At 40.8% G+C, this 19,174-nt stretch overlaps 1 protein-coding gene across 1 annotated transcript in view; it reads right to left on the minus strand.

Annotated features, from left to right (window-relative positions):
- The window catches only part of MTHFD1L (methylenetetrahydrofolate dehydrogenase (NADP+ dependent) 1 like), a 351,175-nt gene that overhangs the window by 224,905 nt on the left and 107,096 nt on the right, over positions 1–19,174 (minus strand). The window contains exons 17-18 of the mRNA XM_089694250.1: positions 13,435–13,511; positions 10,746–10,886 (exon numbers count right to left, since the gene is read on the minus strand). Coding sequence (XP_089550376.1) covers positions 10,746–10,886; positions 13,435–13,511 — 218 coding nt within the window. The remainder of the gene's footprint in view (positions 1–10,745; positions 10,887–13,434; positions 13,512–19,174) is intronic.

The following is a 19,174-nucleotide window of genomic DNA, read 5'->3' on the forward strand; positions in this document are numbered from 1 at the left end:
TATTTTTATTGCACCCTTTTGACCTTTTAGTAATGAATCTTACTTTCTGAAAGTGTTGAACTGTTTCGAAGCTCTTTCATGCAAATTACAAATTCCTGCCACTGAAGAGCACTACTGTGTGTTTAACCCTCTGTATAACCTGTCTGCGGTGACAGTGGTATACAGACGATTTCAACCATCATAGTGTTATTGCTGATATTGCAGAGTTTCCCCTTTCTCTGTACAAAAAGGAGGTGGTGGCAGTGTGAAGGGTTAATTGCGTAATTAACCTGACCCAGTAACAATCACGCTCAGGCTGTAGATACATCGATTGTGGTCCATTAGCTAGAAAATCGTTGTGCAGGGTGCGGCTGGGCATGGTATTGTTGCGCACGTGACATCGTGGTTTTAGATTGGGCTAGTCCTTCGGTCACGAGTTTGGTGAGTAGGGCTGGGGTCTGAAGCCGCGATCGTCACACCAGGGATTTCACATAATAGAAGCAATACTATAGAGAACAGAATACTTTTTCATACAAGTGCATGGTACAGAAGGCACATATTAGGAATATTAAATAGTGGGTTTACACAGTCTAACTCTGAACTGGAGGACCTGTAAGGGCTTTTAAAGCTTTACCTATGGTCAATTTTTGGTACCATAGTTTGTCGACACTTCATGCGCACACAGAAAGCTGGACAGGTTTGTTATCCAATTCTGGTAAAATATAAAAAAAGGTGAGGTTGAATTGAATAAAATGGATAAGATCTTGTGGTTCCATGCACTAAAATTATCTTTAGTGTTTTTTTTTTTTACTGGAAATATGGGTTTGATAACCTTTGTGCCAAGAACAGGACATACAAAAATTGCAACTACCACCATTTAATTCTACAAGTTATCCGCTAGTATGTTGTAGGTTTTGGGGTTTTAACATTTTCTGACCTGAACTGTGCATTTTTATAATGCAACGCAATTCAAAAGCTACTTTTGTTTGCATGTTTAGTAAACATACAGTGGATATAAAAAGTCTACACACCCCTGTTAAAATGTCAGGTTTCTGTGATGTAAACAAAATGAGACAAAGATGAATCATTTCAGAACATTTTCCACCTATAAACTGTACAACTCAGTTGAACAATAAACTGAAATCTTTTAGGCGGAGGGAAGTAAAAATAAAAAACTAAAATACGGTTGCATTAGTGTGCATACCCTTACACTAATACTTTGTTGTAGCACCTTTTGATTTTATTACAGCACTCAGTCTTTTTGGGGATGAGACTATCAGCATGGCACATCTTGACATGGCAATATTTGGCCACTCTTCTTAGAGCACCCTACAGAATTTCAATCGAATTCAGGTCTAGGCCCTAGCTGGGCCATTCCAAAACTTTAATCTTCTTCTGGTGAAGCAATTCCTTTGTTGATTTGGTTGTATGCTTTGGGTCGTTGTCATGCTGAAAGATGAAGTTCTTCTTCATGTCCAGCTTTCTAGCAAAAGCCTGAAGGTTTTGTGCCAATATTGATTGGTAATTGGAACTGTTCATAATTCCCTCTACCTTGACTAAGGTCCCAGTTCCAGCTGAAGAAAAAACAGCCCCAAAGCATGATTGCTGCCACCACCATTCTTCACTGTGGGTATGGTGTTCTTTTGGTGATGTGCAGCGTTTTTGCGCCAAACATATCTTTTGGAATTATGGCCAAAAAGTTGAACCTTGGTTTCATCAGACCAGAACACATTTTCCCACATGCTTTTGGGAGACTTCAGATGTGTTTTTGCAAACTTTAGCCAGGCTTGGATATTCTTCTTCGTAAGAAAAGGCTTCCATCATGCTACCCTACCCCGTAGCCCAGACATATGAAGAATATGGGAGATTGTTGTCACATGTACCACACAGCCAGTACTTGCCAGATATTCCTGCAGCTCCTTTAAATGTTGTTGTAGGCCTCTTCGCAGCCTCCCAGACCAATTTTCTTCTCATTTTTCATAAATTCTGGAGGGACATTCAGTTCTTGGTAATGTCACATTTGCGCCATATTTTCTCCACTTGATAACGTCTTCACTGTGTTCCATTGTATGTCTAATGCCTTTGAAATTCTTTTGTACCCTTCCCTGACTGATCCCTTTTAACAATGAGATCCCTTGGATGCTTTGGAAGCTCTCTGCAGACCATGGCTTTTGCTGTAGGATGAGACTAAGAAAATGTCAGGAAAGACCTACTAGAACAGCTGAACTTTATTTTGGGTTAATCAGAGGCAATTTAAAATGATGGCAGGTGTGTACTGACTCCTATAACAGGATTTTGAATGTGATTGCTTAATTCTGAACACAGCTACATCCGCAGTTATAAGAAGGTGTGCACACTTATGCAACCACATTATTTTAGTGTTTTAGGTTTACTTCCCACCCCCCTAAAAGATTTTAGGGTTTTTTTTCAATTGAGTTGTACAGTTTATAGGTCACATTAAAAAGGTGGAAAAAGTTCTGAATTTGTCTTTTTATGTCACAGAAACCTGACATTTTAACAGGGGTGTGTAGACTTTATATGCACTGTAGTTGAGGTGGACAACGCCCAACTCAGCTAACGCTTTCTATGCAATAACAGCAACATGTTTTTTTCCTTTTTGAAAATTGTTTTAGGCTGACTGTTGAAAGCATCTCCACCAGTGTAATAGGTTTTCTCTCTACTTCTCCAATGGTTACTTTTCTGGACAGCTTGACCGTAACTACATTCTAAGGGTGTCTGCTTAAATCCTAAATTAGGCAATTGCTCATGATGATATAATTATCATATGTCCAAGGATAATATCTATATGGGAATGTACAGGGATCTGCAGGTTTCTTAAAGCATAACAGTCATGGTGGAGTTTCTTTATAAAAGTAAAGAGTCTCCATTATCCACAGAAATTAGATTCTATTGTGTTACTGCAAAGAACTGATTAACTATGGTTATAACTAAAATATTTTAAGCACTCTGATGCTCATTCCCATGTTTTGAAGGCAAAAGTATTCCTGGAAGAACTTGTTAAAAATGTACCTAAAGCCATACATTTGTTTTTTTTTAGTTTTGGATAGAAAAAGGGGATTGTTAAAAAAAGTTTTTGCTTTCTGTATTTCATTTTCCTTCACTTACTGTTTCGGTGATGCACAACAGGAGGTGGGGAGAAGTCCCCTTAGTCAGTTGTCGCTGGGATAAGTGTGCCCTTTGGAAGATTTCCAATTTATTCCTATTGAATTTACAGCATTAAAATTTTGTTTCCCAATCTAGTGGTTACCAGAACAAAAAGTGATCTCAACAATGGAACACAGGCAGCAAAGAAAACTAATTTTACCATTCATTTCACAAAAATACTGAAGAACATATAAAGCTAGAACAAGTGAATTTTAAAGCAACAAACAAAAAACAGAAAGAAAATGAACAGAATAGAAATCCAAAATCAATAGTTGGTCTGATCACCCTTTGCCTTAAAAAAAAAAAAAAAAAAAAAAGCATAATTTCTTCTAGGTATACTTGCACATCGTTTTTGAAGGAAGTCAGCAGGTAGGTTGTTCCAAACATCTTTGAGAACTAAATCTCTGGATTTGTAGGGTGCCTCAAAGTCTTCTGCATAGCTTAGCCTAGTTTCCATTGGCAAATGAAAACAAACAAGGGCGCACTCTCATCGTGCATTACCACGGTATACCATGTAATTTATTAAATAAAAAAGGATGTATACTCACAAACTAAACGTGATTATAGGCAGTATGAGTGATCCACAAAAAAGATCACAATACAACTGTGTCTAATGTCCTATACACAAAAACACAGGAACTGGGGTGCAGAAAAATGGCAGCAGGTGCTCTGGACTGATGTGTCAAAATTTTAAATATTTGGCTGTAGCAAAAGGCAGCTTGTTTGGAATGGACTTGAGATTGATACAATAATGAGTGTCTACAGGCAACAGTGAAGCATGGTGGAGGGTTCCTTACAAGTTTGGAGCTGCATTTCTGCAAATGGAGTTGGAGATTTGGTCATGATCAATGGTGTCCTCAATGCTGAGAGACACTGGTAGATACTTACTGTATCCATCATGCCATACCATCAGAAAGGCATGTGATTAGCCCTAAATGAATTCTACAGCAGGACAACACCCCAACATACAGCCAATATCATTAAGAACTATCTTCAGCATAAAGAAGAATAAGGAGTCCCCGATCTCATCATCAAGTCTGTCTGGGATTACATGAAGAGATAGAAGAATTTGAGGAAGCCTACATCCACAGAAGATCTGTAGTTAGTTCTCCAAGAGGTTTGGAACAACCTACCTGCCAAGTTCCTTCAAAAACTGTGTGCAAGTGTACCTAAAAGAATTGGTGCTGTTTGGAAGGCAAAGGGTGGTCACACCAAATGCGGATTTAATTTTAACTTATTTCCATTTACTTTGCATTTTGTCATTGGATAAAAATAAACTAATAACACGTCTATTTTTGAAAGCATTCTTAAATTTACAGCATTTTTTTTTTAAACCTGCCTAAAACGTTTGCACAGTACTATATTTTGTATTTCTTTGGATCTTTTAAATCTGGATCGGAATATGCACGGTTTCCTTGTATTTTATTTTTGATACATTGTTTTCTATAAATTAATATTTCTTACAGTGAAGAATAAGGGAGACACAAACTACAAATGAAAAAAAAAAAAACAGAATGATTATAAATCTGTAATAGGTATTGTGAGTTTCAGTATATATAGTGAGGAACAGAAGTATTTGAACACCCTGCGATTTTGCAAGTTCTCCTACTTAGAAATCATGGAGGGGTCTGAAATTCACATTGTAGGTGCATTCCCACTCAGAGACAGAATTTAAAAAAAAAAAAAATAAAAAATTCAGGAAATCACATTGTATGATTTTTAAAGAATGTATTTGTCTTGCACTGCTGAACATAAGTATTTGAACACCCAAGAAAATCAGTGTTAATATTTGGTACAGAAGCCTTTGTTTGCAATTACAGAGGTCAAATGTTTCCTGTAGTTCTTGACCAGGTTTGCATACACTGCAACAGGGATTTTGGCCCACTCCTCCACACAGATCTCCTCTAGATCTGTCAGGTTTCGGGGTTGTCGCTGAGCAACACAGTTTCAGCTACCCCCAAAGATGTTCTATTGGATTTAGGTCTTGAGACTGGCTAAGCCACTCCAGAACTTTGATATGCTTCTTACGGAGCCACTCCTTGGTTATCCTGGCTGTATGCTTCAGGTCGTTGTCATGTTGGAAGACCCAGCCACGACCCATCTTCAATGCTCTGACTGAGGGAAGGAGGTTGTTGCTCAAAATGTCACAATAAATGGCCCCATTTATCCTCTCCTTAATACAGTGCAGTCGTCCTGTCCCCTTCGCAGAAAAGCACCCCCAAAGCATGATGTTACCACCCCCATGCTTCACAGTAGGGATGGTGTTCTTGGGATGCAACTCATCCTTTTTCCACCAAACACGACGAGTAAAGTTTAAACCAAAAAGTTCTACTTTGGTCCCATCTGACCACATGACTTTCTCTCATGCCTCCTCTGGATCATCCAGATGGTCATTGGCAAACTTCAGACGGGCCTGGACATGCTTTGGGGGTGCTTTTCTGCGAAGGGGACAGGACGACTGCACTGTATTAAGGAGAGGATGAATGGGGCCATTTATTGTGAGATTTTGAGCAACAACCTTCTTCCCTCAGTCAGAGCATTGAAGATGGGTCGTGGCTGGGTCTTCCAACATGACAACGACCCGAAGCACACAGCCAGGATAACCAAGGAGTAGCTCTGTAAGAAGCATATCAAGGTTCTGGCATTGAGGATGCAATACTGTCACGTAGCACCGTGACACAGATGTGTGTATCAACATGATTAATAGGTGGTCTGGCTGGGGGGGAAAGATTGGATGGCAGAGGGCTGAGGTGTTGGTAAGCTGCTGGGGAGTTAAAGCAGTGGCTCAACCACCTATTTTACATCCCCTGGCCACTTGTGCAGCAGTACCAACCACAATCCCTTTACTCTCAGATACAGAAAGTTTCACCTGCTAAGCATCTTCGCCATTTAGAAGAAGCCTTATACTAATATCAATGCTTCCTCTGGCCAAGGTGGTAGAGGCCAGATGATGTTGCAATCTCATCTCGGCCAATCAGAGGGAATCTTGTATCCACTGAACAAATACAGGGCTTCTGATAAAAAGTTGAAGATGCAGTAAAATGGACGCTCTTCATATCTGGGAGTAGTTGAAGTTGGAGATTACATTGTGTTTGTGTGCAAATTCAGTTTATTATTTACTGAAAATATAGTAGTCAAAACATTTGTGTAAATACTGTGCAACACCAAAATAAAACTGCTAGATTTTTACTCTAAGTCTTCTGCTTTCAGAAAATGTAACATTTTTCAAGTCAATAATATGTAATATTGATACATATATATTATTTTAAGAGGTCATGTGACTGTTGGTAGATATGACATTCTTCACTCTTTGATGAGTGAGTGACCTGCAACAAGCATGTGCATATCAGATGTGTCAGTGAAGTACGTATGCTTTTTCTTTCAGGTCAGCAAGTGCTGGCACAAAAAAAAAAAAAAAAAAAAGGGAGGCCAGCTCTGGGGTACACACCTTCAAAATCAAGTAAGCGTAGCTCTCTCCTGTTCATCACCTGCAAGCCAGTGCATTTGTGGCATCAATAACCAGGTACAATTTGTGATGAACTGGAACAATTTGAGGACAAAGATAGATTGTGCGATGTAATGAAAAACAAGGTATCACTCCACTGCAGAGCCTTGATGCTGTAAAGCAACTTTACATTAAAAGCAAAGCACCAGTAAAATAAACAGTGTAAGCACTTATTTTCAAGATGGTAGCATTGGCCAAACCATGTGCACAGGCAGTCAAGTGAAATACAAGTATTAAGATCAGAACTAAGGTGTATAATTTCCCTACAATAATTCCTGATTCTGCTCCTGTTTGCCTTAGGTTTGCTTGTTCCCATCTGCCTTTGAATATTCTAGTCCTACTCTCATAAAAGAGTGGACATCCAACGTAAAAGCCATGGCAGTGCCCAAAAAAAGGAACTCTAGGGCAAAACCTCACCACAAGTCCTAAAGAAAAAAACTAGCCCCTCAAAATCGAATCTAAGTTTTGGTTGAATGCTGTTATCGCTTCCTGATCAACACAATTAGAATAAAATGTTGTGTAATGTAGGTACTTGCACATACCTGACACTCAAATCAAAGGTTAATCCTGAGTCATTCTGCCTGACAAATTTTGCCCACCCCCTCTTGTCTCCTGCACATTTCTACTGGTCACGGAGGCTGCCAAAAAGGAATGTGTACAAGACAAGGCCAGCTCCAACACCCACCAGAAGTGTCCAAGCTTTTTATGCCACATTCATCCAGGATTTTAAAATAAACAAAAAAATGCTGAAAATATGATAGATTCTGTTTAATAAAAGTATTTTGTGTCCTAGGGTAAGCCTAAGAAAAGAGCTTCCCTCATCTCAGTCCTAGCCATCGCATTAGTTTGGGATATGGAGTGGCATGGGTCTGACATATCAGCTACCTGTTAAAGCATCCAGCTGGACGCAAATACAGTTTACCCCAACTGCATGCATGGGGCAGGGCCAAGTAGAAAATATGTGGGCACAACAGTCTTGGGATGCCACAGATTGGCTGGTTCTTAACCAGTCCTTTCTCCGCTGCAGATTTTATTGTCTGCTTACACAGGCACACTGAATACTAAAATGGAACTCCACTCTCTCATTTTTAATCTTTATGCTGCTGGCATTAGTTAATAGATGGTAAAATATCAGATTTACCCTTTGTTTTTTTTTTACATTTCTTCAGTTACTTTCTGGATTCCAGGCCTAGGCAAATGTCATACAGCTCAGGAGTCTTTTTGGAGGGGAGGAGGGGTTTCCTCAGCTAAGCACACCCTCTCCTGCCTGCATGCCTGAGCTAAGGGCAGATGGACTCAAGGAAGTAACTGCTACATGAATCATCTGCCCTTAATCAATATGGCCATGGCCAGAAATGCTGAGGAAAGGAGGAGGAGGGGGTCAAAGTTATTTGTCAGCAAAATAAAGCAAGGAGACATGGATGGGTGAGTCTGCTTTGAAAATTAAATATAAACTAAATAGGGTTTTGGTTTGTGGTGCTCAGGTAAAGTGTATTTATGATTTAATCCCAAAGTGATCTGAAAGTGCAGTTATCCTTTTGGACACCTTTTCACACCATCACGATGCGCTTTATTCCACGCATCGACATGCATTGCAATATGGGCTACCAAAGTATCTAAACACACCAAAACTGGTTCATGCACCATATCTGGCAGCACACCACAATTCACATTGGTGCTTTGCCACTATACAATACACATCCATCGACAAGGTCTCAGAATGAATCGCACTACATTGCACCAGTACCTTTAACATGAATTACCGCAACATGAGGGTGTGAATGGGCCCTTAAACACGTAATAAGCAGAGCATTTACCGCTAAGGAAAATTTAACAAACTATATGCCAATTATACATAAAACCATTACAGGCAATGAAAACAGAACTGATTCTGCCGTAACTGAACCAGATGCACAATAAATACCAGTATATTAGCAGACCACAGTGAAAAACCTATTCCAATAAAACCCCAAAACATAGAAACTGAAACCAAGCCACATTTTGGTTTCACTGAAGTGTTTATTCACTGTGGTCTTCTAATCTACTTAGTTTCCTCTTCTGCCAAAGAAGGTCACACTGCTTTTCTGTTAAAAATTAAAGTATTTGCTAAAATATAAAAAACAGATAAGACTTATGAATCACATATGGTGCTATTAATATTAAACCAAAAGGAAATCCTATGCATGTAACCAAAGATCACAATTTATAAAACAAACTGCTGCATATTGATGTAATAAATCAAATGTTTGTGGAGTCACTAATCTATGTCAGATCCACTTAACTTAATTGATACAGCAAGGTGGCAGCTGTCAATCACTATCCTAAGAAACAGTCCAGCCATCTAAAATTTACTAGAGGAAAAGTATTTAGCAAGAATAAAAAAAAAATACATTCCACTCTGACCAAATATTGCCTGTGGTGGATCAATGGGCCAAGCCAATTTCAGTCTTGTCAGTTAATATGTTTAAAATGCTCAGTATCATTTTGCACATTTTCTTTTACTACATGCCTTCTTGATAATCTATTGGCATTTGAATATTTTGTAATTTTTGCCTTTAAATAAAACATTATACAAAGGAAGCAGCCAAAAGGAGGTTGTAGCAATAAGACTATTAGATTACAAAGAAACTAGTGCACATGTTTCTAATAAGTTGACAGTCTCAGGGAAAAAAAAAGAAAAAAAAAAAAGGGGACAAAAATGGTGGACTCTGCTGATTACTCTTTACAGGTAGACATCCTGTTAAAAAATAATGCCCATGTCACCGAATATTAATCCAATGAAGAGGAATGGACATCTCCCCTTCCAAAAGTGCTGACCTGTTGTGTCCACTGCAGTGCTCTATGGTTACTCTGCTGACCTCTACGACCAAGAGCTGCAGGAGATTGATGCTCCTGTAAGTGTCAGTTGCTATACAAGCTTTGGGTAAGGATTCTCTTTACTGAAGCAGTCTTTGGCGGTGTGAGCAACAAAAAAGTTAAGCATCTACATTCTGCTTTACAATACCTCTTTGTCCCCAGCTGCAACATTACCCATTTCTGGTACCCAGTACAGACATGATGTTTACCTCCAGCCAATTCTCTCATCTACTGCCTAAGAGTAGAACCCCACAGACTACGGGGCTGGGAGATGGCCCCCACAGCCTTGGAAACCCCACATGAAGCTGTCACAAGTTAGCCTGGAGCCTCGTTTGTTTATTCTTACCTCCTTGCTGTTCCGGATTCCTTCACATGTTTGTTTGTCTGTGCTCACCTGTGGGCGTCATCTGCTATCCCCTGTGTTTTATTTCCTTCCCTTCCATCACTTCCTGGCCCGCCTCCTAGTTTGCTTGTCTACATAAGACATGCTCAGTCTAGCCCACTTTGCCTGAGCATCATCTTGTTGGAGCTCCCTTGTGTTTCTACTGTGAATCCTATATTGTCTGTGTACCGACCTCGGCTTCGTTCCTGACCTTGCTTGTTTTCCGCCTGTCCTGACCTCGACTTGCCTACTGGATTCCCTGTGTCTTCTCTCGTTGTACCCTGCTCCCGCTAGCAGTCTCCTCTACCTCAGCTGGGTGTACCTGGGGGCCGCGACCTGGTCCCAGCCTGCTGCAAGTCCATCCCCACCATCAGGGGCCCTGGTGAACAAGCAGGCTGTGGCTTAGACTCCGCACCGTGGGGAACCCCAAGCTGTGGATCAAAAGAGCTCACTGCCACAGGTGCTGACAGAAGCTTAACAAAAGGATGTTGGATGAGATAATTTTGGAAAACAGGTGGCAAAAAAATGGTGGGAAAACCTTTTGAAAATGTTTTCTTGCCCTTTAAGGCTTATTGGATTGCCGCAATTACATACACAGTGGATTATATAAGGAGATCACTATTAATCCAATTTTTGAGTGTGCATTATATATAAGCATTGTGTGGGAGCGCAACACCATTCTGTTTGTTGTAACAATTAAATACAAATATCTATTTTTTTCAAGTTAAACCAGCACCAAAAAAATGGGTAAATTAAAGAATATTACAGTCCCACAGAAGAATTAAAAACATTATATAAAAAAATGACAGTCATAACTAAAAAATGAACAGCAAACATTTATAAGAAAATTAATCTTACCAAATCTTCTGCTGTCACTGGTTGTCCTTTTTTGTCACTAGCTACAACCATCCTTCCAAATCTCTCCTTCATGTCACGGAGACTGTCAGTTAGGGCAAGTATAGCCATAATCTCGCTTGCAACAGCAATGTCGAATTGAGTCTACAATAGGCGAAATAAAAAGTGATGCAAGTTTTAAAGGTTCAGAGAATGGATGAAAAGAGGAAAATGACTGCTCCAGGTGAATGTCGGTTAACATAGCCCTTCCACCCACTCGTTGGTGCTGGCTCCATCCATAGTCACAACAATGTAGGAAAAAAAAAAAAATAATAATTGGCCATACTGTAAATGGTGTAGTGGAAATAAAATCCTTTATTGAAGTCTTCACAAGCAATGCAATACAGACATGTCCCTGTTCCCTGACAGGTGGAACTCAGTAATGACCAAGCACATATTTGTGTGAAACACGTTTGTCCTCTGTCCATTGTAGGAGCTGTCATGTCTGTATTGCATTGCTTGTGAACACTTCAATAAAGGATTTTATTTCCACTACACCATTGACAGTGCAGCCAACCCATTTTTTTCTACATTAAAAGGTTCAGAGGTATACCCTATTTAACACAGCACTGAACAAGCCTAAAGTTGTTGGCTTTAAGTGTCACAATAGAGGACAACCATATCTGTGTGGCGATTATTATTTGGCTTTTGTGTCAGGCTATTTGTGGGCTAATTTGAGCTCCATTGTACTGCTCAGTATCAAAAATCCCTGTTTAAATTTTATATTAACATTCTCTGCTACATCATATGCACATTCTTCATTACCACTTTTGTAGCGTACCAATCTAAGTGTATAAACATTTCAAACGAGAACAAAAAAAAAAAAAAAACAGTCTCAAATATGGGGTTTTACCACCACCCAAACATCAAATAATCAAGCCCTTACTGTCCTGAGCCCCCTATAAGGCTGCTTTCACACAGTACAGCTGCAGCTTTCCTGCTAGTTAACTGCTCTTTGCAATAGACGGATTATATCTTGAAGGTGTGGTGCACTTTCTGAAAGCGCATCAAACCTGCAGGATATAATAGAAGTCTATGGCTCTGTGCAGCTAACCTACGCTGCACCTGTGGATCAATGTGAAAGCAGCTTAAATAGAGGTTTACCTTTTTATAGGTGCTAATATGCCCATTGCAAAAGAGAAGTGTATGTGTTGTTTAATACACTGACCTGCTTTTCCTCTTCCAGCTTCTGCGGGCATCGCTCTCCAAGTTGCTACAAAAGTCCCAGGTGAAGTGCACTCAGTTTCACTTTGCCTGGGACAGGAGTCGGTGCTACAGAGGAAGCATCGCCTTGTGCAACTCCTGCTCTCTCCACTGCCAGTGCCAGCTCTATGCACTCCGATGCCCTACAATGGCAAGCCAGCAAGCCCAGATCGCGATCAACAGGTTGCCCAATATCAGACATGCGCTTAACTGGTTGAGGGCTCTGTGGGCCACATTAGAGGGCTCTGTGGGCCACATTAGAGGGCTCTGTGGGCCACATTAGAGGGCTCTGTGGGCCACATTAGAGGGCTCTGTGGGCCACATTAGAGGGCTCTGTGGGCCACATTAGAGGGCTCTGTGGGCCACATTAGAGGGCTCTGTGGGCCACATTAGAGGGCTCTGTGGGCCACATTAGAGGACTCTGTGGGCCACATTAGAGGACTCTGTGGGCCACATTAGAGGACTCTGTGGGCCTTGGGATGAGCACCTCTGCCTTAATTGATTCAGAAAAGACAGTGGCATGTTGCTGTGTGCAGTTACAGAATAAGCTATTCATTCTTAGTAAAACATCTGCCTATCTACGGTCTGCCTAAGCATGGAGTTACAAAGATGCAGTTCTTTACCACCATCTTCCACGTAACAGAATAGTCTACTTAAAAATAAATGTATTTGTTTCCAATAATTTTCTTAGCGGTTCTAGCTTGATATGAAAAAGTGAAATCTAGCTTTAGGAAAAATCATAAATACATAAAATATCAAACCAACTTTCAAGGATCTTGAACATATTCTTTCAGCTGTTCATCTGGAAAGTTGACAGGACTGGACTGACTATTTGAAAATCTGCCAGAAGGACTGGTGTACATAACATAGTCTATGGGTCTGTCAGAGTTTGCATCCTCCTTCCTTAAGCCAGATTTGGTAAGGCAGTAGAACAATTGTTGTGCCAAAAACAAACATTGTTACCTCCCTGGGCTACGTGTTACTCTCATTCCAACCCTGAAAGAGAGCAATAATAAAGTGACTGCGTTTATGAAGATATTCTTAAATACAGGTGCAGTATGGAAAACATTTGGAGCGTGTGGTTAGGAGAAAATATGTTTGACATGCATTCTCTGCGGACTGTGGAATACGTGCTCATTCTCAATACATCCCACATGCTCTACAAAAAAACGGGGGACCTCCTGGCTTCATATCAAATACATTCCATCTAAATGAGAAAAAAATGTTTTTCTGTATGCACATATAAAAACTAATGCTTTCATATTAGAACAAATTGCATGTTTACATCTCCATGCTAATTATAATCCTGAGTTCACACATCATTTTTGAGGTCTTGCATAAACCAGAAAGCCCACAAAAAAAAAAAAAAAAACACAACATAAAAACAAAGACAGCAGCTATGCAATCACTGCTACCCAAAAGAAGATTTGGCTAATCCCAGTGATAATACCTGGCGGGAAAAACCCTTTTCTGTGTTTGCTTCTCCAACTGTGATTTTTCTGAGGAATCGGTCATTTGTGTCAACCACTGTAAATAAAAAGTACAAAGAGTCTGATTAACAAGACAGATATGTTACGAAACAAGATGAAAACATGTAGTAATGTATAGGGGAGAGGGGGCCAGACAAGCTTTTCCCTAGTTTGCATATTATTTTGTGATCACTGACCATTTGATTTTGTGATATAGAGCCCAACTTCGTTAAGTGAATATTGGGTTCTGAGGAAGTGGATCCATGTCACGAAACTCAGACCCCGTGGATTTAAAGGGCTACATTGCTGCAGGGCTTTATTACTATACTGTATAATATATGGTAGTTGGTCAGATAATTGGCTTGCATGTTTTAAATGACTGTGTGCATTTTTATCTACATTACTTAATAAAATCATATTTTACATACATGATCTATAGGTTGTAAGTTTCGATGTGGGTGTCAGAAGTAAAGTATGGAGAACTTTTGGTTCTAACGTAACTGGGGGTACAGGCACTCAAAACTTGGCACTGATCAAGGAACTTCATCGATTTAAAGTCTCTAATGCAAAACACAATCATATTTCACTAAACAGAACAAAAGCCAAGGCAATGTATTATATGTATGTATAAATGAAAAGACACCAAGTAATTCAAACTGAAACACATTGTAGTATAAACACCAGAACATTTAATGGCCCACTAATTAAAGTCCCACTTCATAGCATATTCAAAACTATTCAGGTCAACACCCTTAAAGAAAGCCTAGTATTAGAAGCATGGAGATTGCCATTCCTGACTTTTCTTGAAAAGGCAAGGTACTTGGATGTCATTCCAACCCTCTTGATTCAGTAATGTGAATGGACTTAAATGTGTATGCACACAATGGCAACCATGACAGTCCACTTATTGCTCTAGCTCCTCAAATAATTTTTAAAATCCCCTATGCCTTGTGTAAAGCTGGCCATAGACAGGTCAGCTACAGCCACTGATCATTGTATTCTGACTGCACTGGGAGTCACTGCCAGGATACATTGCCCTGGCAAGGTCGGGGAGTTAAATCTCCAGCCTCTAGGCTAAACAGGAAAAAAAAAAAAAAAATGGCCCATCTGGTACTGGGGACACCCAGGAATAGGTTAGGCGAGTTTGTACTGCACTTTTTTCAGCAAGACAGGAAACAGTTTCAATGCAGGACGACAAATTTGTAGCATAAATCAAATCCAACTTCTGCTCACGCAAGCCGCTAGGTAAGCTCAGCTCCTGACAGTATGCCTCCTGATTGGTTCCCCCAAACAAGCTCTGTTCTGTAAGCAGCCAGCCTTTTTGCCTCATGCACATGGATGTATCAGTTTACAAGTCATCAATTGTAAAATTCCAAGTGCTTTCCTGCACCTGGGAAGCTAGATGTACAGTTGCAAGAAAAAGTATGTGAACCCCTTGGGATTACGTGAAGTTTTGCATGAATTGGGCATAAAATGTGCTCTGAACGTCATCAAAGTCACAACAATAGAAGAACACAGTCTGCTGAACATAATACTACACAAACATTAGATGTTGCCATGGTTTAATTGCACATAACATGTAAACATTCACAGTGCAGGGAGGAAAAAGTATGTGAACCTTTGGACTTAATAACTGGTTGACCCTCCTTTGGCAGCAATAACCTCAACCAAACGGTTCCTGTAGTTGCAGATCAGACCTGCACAACGATCTAGAGTAATTTTGGACCACTCCTCTTCACAAAACTGTTTCAGTGTAGCAATATTCTTGGGATGTCTGGTGTGAATCGCTCTCTTAAGGTCATGCCACAGCATTTCAATTGGGTTGAGGTCAGGACTCTGACTGGGCCACTCCAGAAGGCGTATTCTGTGCTGTTGCAGCCATTGTTTTGTTGAATTACTTGTATGCTTTGGGTCATTGTCCTGTTGCATCACCCATCCTCTGCGGAGCTTCAGTTGGCGGACAGATGGTCGTACGTTTTCCTGCAAAATGCCTTGATAAACTTTGGAATTCATTTTCCCATCAATGACAACAATCTGTCCAGGCCCTGAGGCAGCAAAGCAGCCCCAAACCATGATGCTCCCTCCGCCATGTTTTACAGTGGGGATGAGGTTTTGATGTTGGTGTGCTGTGCCTTTTTTTCTCCACACATAGTGTTGTGTGTTCTTCCCAAACAACTCAATCTTGGTTTCATCTGTCCACAGTATATTTTGCCAGTAGTGCTGTGGAACATCCAGGTGCTCTTTTGCAAACTTCAAACGTGCTGCAATATTCTTTTTGGACAGCAATGGCTTCCTCCAAGGTGTCCTCCCATGTACTCCATTCTTGTTTAATGTTTTCCTTATTGTAGATGTGTCAACAAAAATGTTAGCATGTGCCAGAGATTTTTGTAGGTCTTTAGCTGACACCCTGGGATTCCTCTTTACTTCATGCAGCATTCTGCGCTGTGCTCTTGCAGTCATTTTTACAGGACGACCGCGCCTAGGGAGAGTAGCAACAGTGCTATACTTTCTCCATTTGTAGACAGTCTGTCTTACTGTGGACACATGAACATCAAGGCTTTTGGAGATACTTTTGTAACCATTTCCAGCTTCATGCAAGTCAACAATTCTTGATCGTAGGTCTTCTGAGAGCTCTTTTCTGCGAGGCATGGTTCACATCAGACAGTGCTTCTTGAAACCAGTAAACCCAAAACAGGTGTGTGTTTTTTAAGGGCAGGACAGCTGTCAGCAACACATCCAATATCATCACACTGATTGGAGTCAAGGTTGGCTCACTCCTGGCTCCAATTAGCTCTGGGAGAGGTCATTAAGCTAGGGCCTCACATACTTTTTCCTCCCTGCACTGTGAATGTTTACATGTTATGTACAATTAAACCATGGCAACATCTAATGTTTGTGTAGTATTATGTTCAGCAGACTGTGTTCTTCTATTGGTGTGACTTAGATGACGTTCAGAGCACATTTTATGCCCAATTCATGCAAAACTCCACGTAATCCCAAGGGGTTCACATACTTTTTCTTGCAACTGTACCACACACAGCCACCAATTCAAGAGATTGGCTGTATGCAAACATACTCATGTAAAAACCAACTGCCTCAGTGTGGGTGTTAACCTGCACATTTGCATATATTTACCTGAACAAGTGTTTACAGCGTATTTCCCCAGCACACGTGTGGGAAATGCCAAGGCAATTCACATATACAGGAGTATGGTCATGTACAGCCATTTGCTCTCATTGGTGGCATACAGGCGTTCATGTGTGCAGCTCCCCAGGCAGGGTAAACATTTTACACTTGAGAACTTGTAAGCTGATAAAAGCTTGTATGCAGAAGACCTTTGATACAGCAGCAGACAACCATAACAGAGTGCAAAACAGCACCCAAGCACCAGTCAAATGACATATACACATAATAGCACACACACACACACACACACACACACACCACTGCCCACCATAACCCATTGAGGCATGGACTCCACTAGACAGATGAAGGTACAACAATAGCAGATCCTTTAAGTTCTGTAAGAGGCAAGGTGGGGCCTGCATTGACTTGACTTTTCAGCACATCCCATAGATGCTCCATTGGATTGAGCTTTGGAGAATCTGGAGGACAAGTCAACGCCTCAAACTCGCTGTGCTCCGCATACCATACTTGACTTCATCAAACCAGGCCACCTCCTTTCATTGTTCTGTTGTCCAGTTCTGAACCTTGCAAGCCCCTTGTAGGCACTTTTGGCTGTGGACACAGGTTATTATTATTATTATTAAGTTATGGCCACCGTGACCAATGCGCAAGTATGCAGTCTGAAATGCAAAAAACTGATGCACTGTGTGAAACCTATCAGAACCAGCATTAATTGTTTTCAGTAATTTCAGCTACAGTAGTTCTTCTATTGTATCGGAAAACATGGGACAGCCTTCATTCCATGTGCATCAAAGAGTCTTGGGCTACCATGACCCTGTTGCTGGTTTTCCTTCCTTGGACCACTTTTGGTAGGTTCTGATCACTGCAGACTAGGAACAGACCACAAGAGCTGCAGTTTTGGAGTGGTTTTGATCCAGGTCATCTAACCATTACAGACCACAAGAGCTGCAGTTTTGGAGTGGTTTTGATCCAGGTCATCTAACCATTACAGACCACAAGAGCTGCAGTTTTGGAGTTGTTTTGATCCAGGTCATGTAAACATTACAATTTGGCTCTTGTCAAAGTCACTCAAATCCTTATGCTTGCCTATTATTTCTTCCAACACATCTAACCAAACACAAATTGGCTCATGTCAAAATCACTCAAATCCTTATGCTTACCCATTATTTCTTCCTCCAACACATCAACTTCAGGGACAAAAATATTCACTTGCTGCCAAATACAGGTGAAACTCGAAAAATTAGAATATCGTGCAAAAGTTCATTTATTTCAGTAATGCAACTTAAAAGGTGAAACTAATATGAGATGGACTCATTACATGCAAAGCAAGATAGTTCAAGCCGTGATTTGTCATAATTGTGATGATTATGGCTTATAGCTCATGAAAACCCCAAATCCACAATCTCAGAAAATTAGAATATTGTGAAAAGGTGCAATATTCTAGGCTCAAAGTGTCCCACTCTAATCAGCTAATTAAGCCATAACACCTGCAAAGGGTCCCTGAGCCTTTAAATGGTCTCAGTCTGGTTCAGTAGGAATCACAATCACGGGAAAGACTGCTGACCTGACAGCTGTGCAGAAAACGATCATTGACACCCTCCATAAGGAGAGAAAGCCTCAAAAGGTAATTGCAAAAGAAGTTGGATGTTCCCAAAGTGCTGTATCAAAGCACATTAATAGAAAGTTATGTGGAAGTGAAAAGTGTGGACATGGGCTTCAAATGTCGTATTCCTCTTGTCAAGCCACTCCTGAACACACAAACAACGTCAGAAGCATCTTACCTGGGCTAAACAAAAAAAAGACCTGGTCTGTTGCCCAGTGGTCCAAAGTCCTCTTTTCTGATGAGAGCAACTTTTGCATCTCATTTGGAAACCAAGGACCCAGAGTATGGAGGAAGAATGGAGAGGCACACACTGCAAGATGCTTGAATTGCAGTGTGAAGTTTCCACAGTCTGCGTTGATTTGGGGAGCCATGTCATCTGCTGGTGTTGGTCCACTGTGCTTCATTAAGTCCAGGGTCAATGCAGCCGTCTACCAGGAGATTTTGGAGCACTTCATGCTTCCTTCCGCAGACGAGCTTTATGGGGATGCAGACTTCATTTTCCAGCAAGACTTGGCACCTGCCCACACTGCCAAAAGCACCAAAACCTGGTTCAATGACTGTGGGATTACTGTGCTCGACTGGCCAGCAAACTTGCCTGACCTGAACCCCATAGAGAATCTATGGGGCATTGCCAAGAGAAAGATGAGACATGAGACCGAACAATGCAGAAAAGCTGAAGGCCGCTATTGAAGCATCCTGGTCTTCCATAACACCTCAGTAGTGCCACAGGCTGATGGCTTCCATGCCATGCCGCATTGAGGCAGTAATTGCTGCAAAAAGGGGCCCAAACCAAGTACTGACTACATATGCATGCTTATACTTTTCAGAGGTCCAATATTGTTCTATGTACAATCCTTGTTTTATTGATTGCTTGTAATATTCTAATTTTCTGAGATTGTGGATTTAGGGTTTTCATGAGCTGTAAGCCATAATCATCACAATTATGAGAAATCACGGCTTGAACTATCTTG

Source organism: Staurois parvus, unplaced genomic scaffold, assembly GCF_062004578.1.
Source record: "Staurois parvus isolate SC_StPar_1 unplaced genomic scaffold, SC_StPar_1.0 ptg000657l, whole genome shotgun sequence".
In the NCBI taxonomy this organism is placed as follows: domain Eukaryota; kingdom Metazoa; phylum Chordata; class Amphibia; order Anura; family Ranidae; genus Staurois; species Staurois parvus.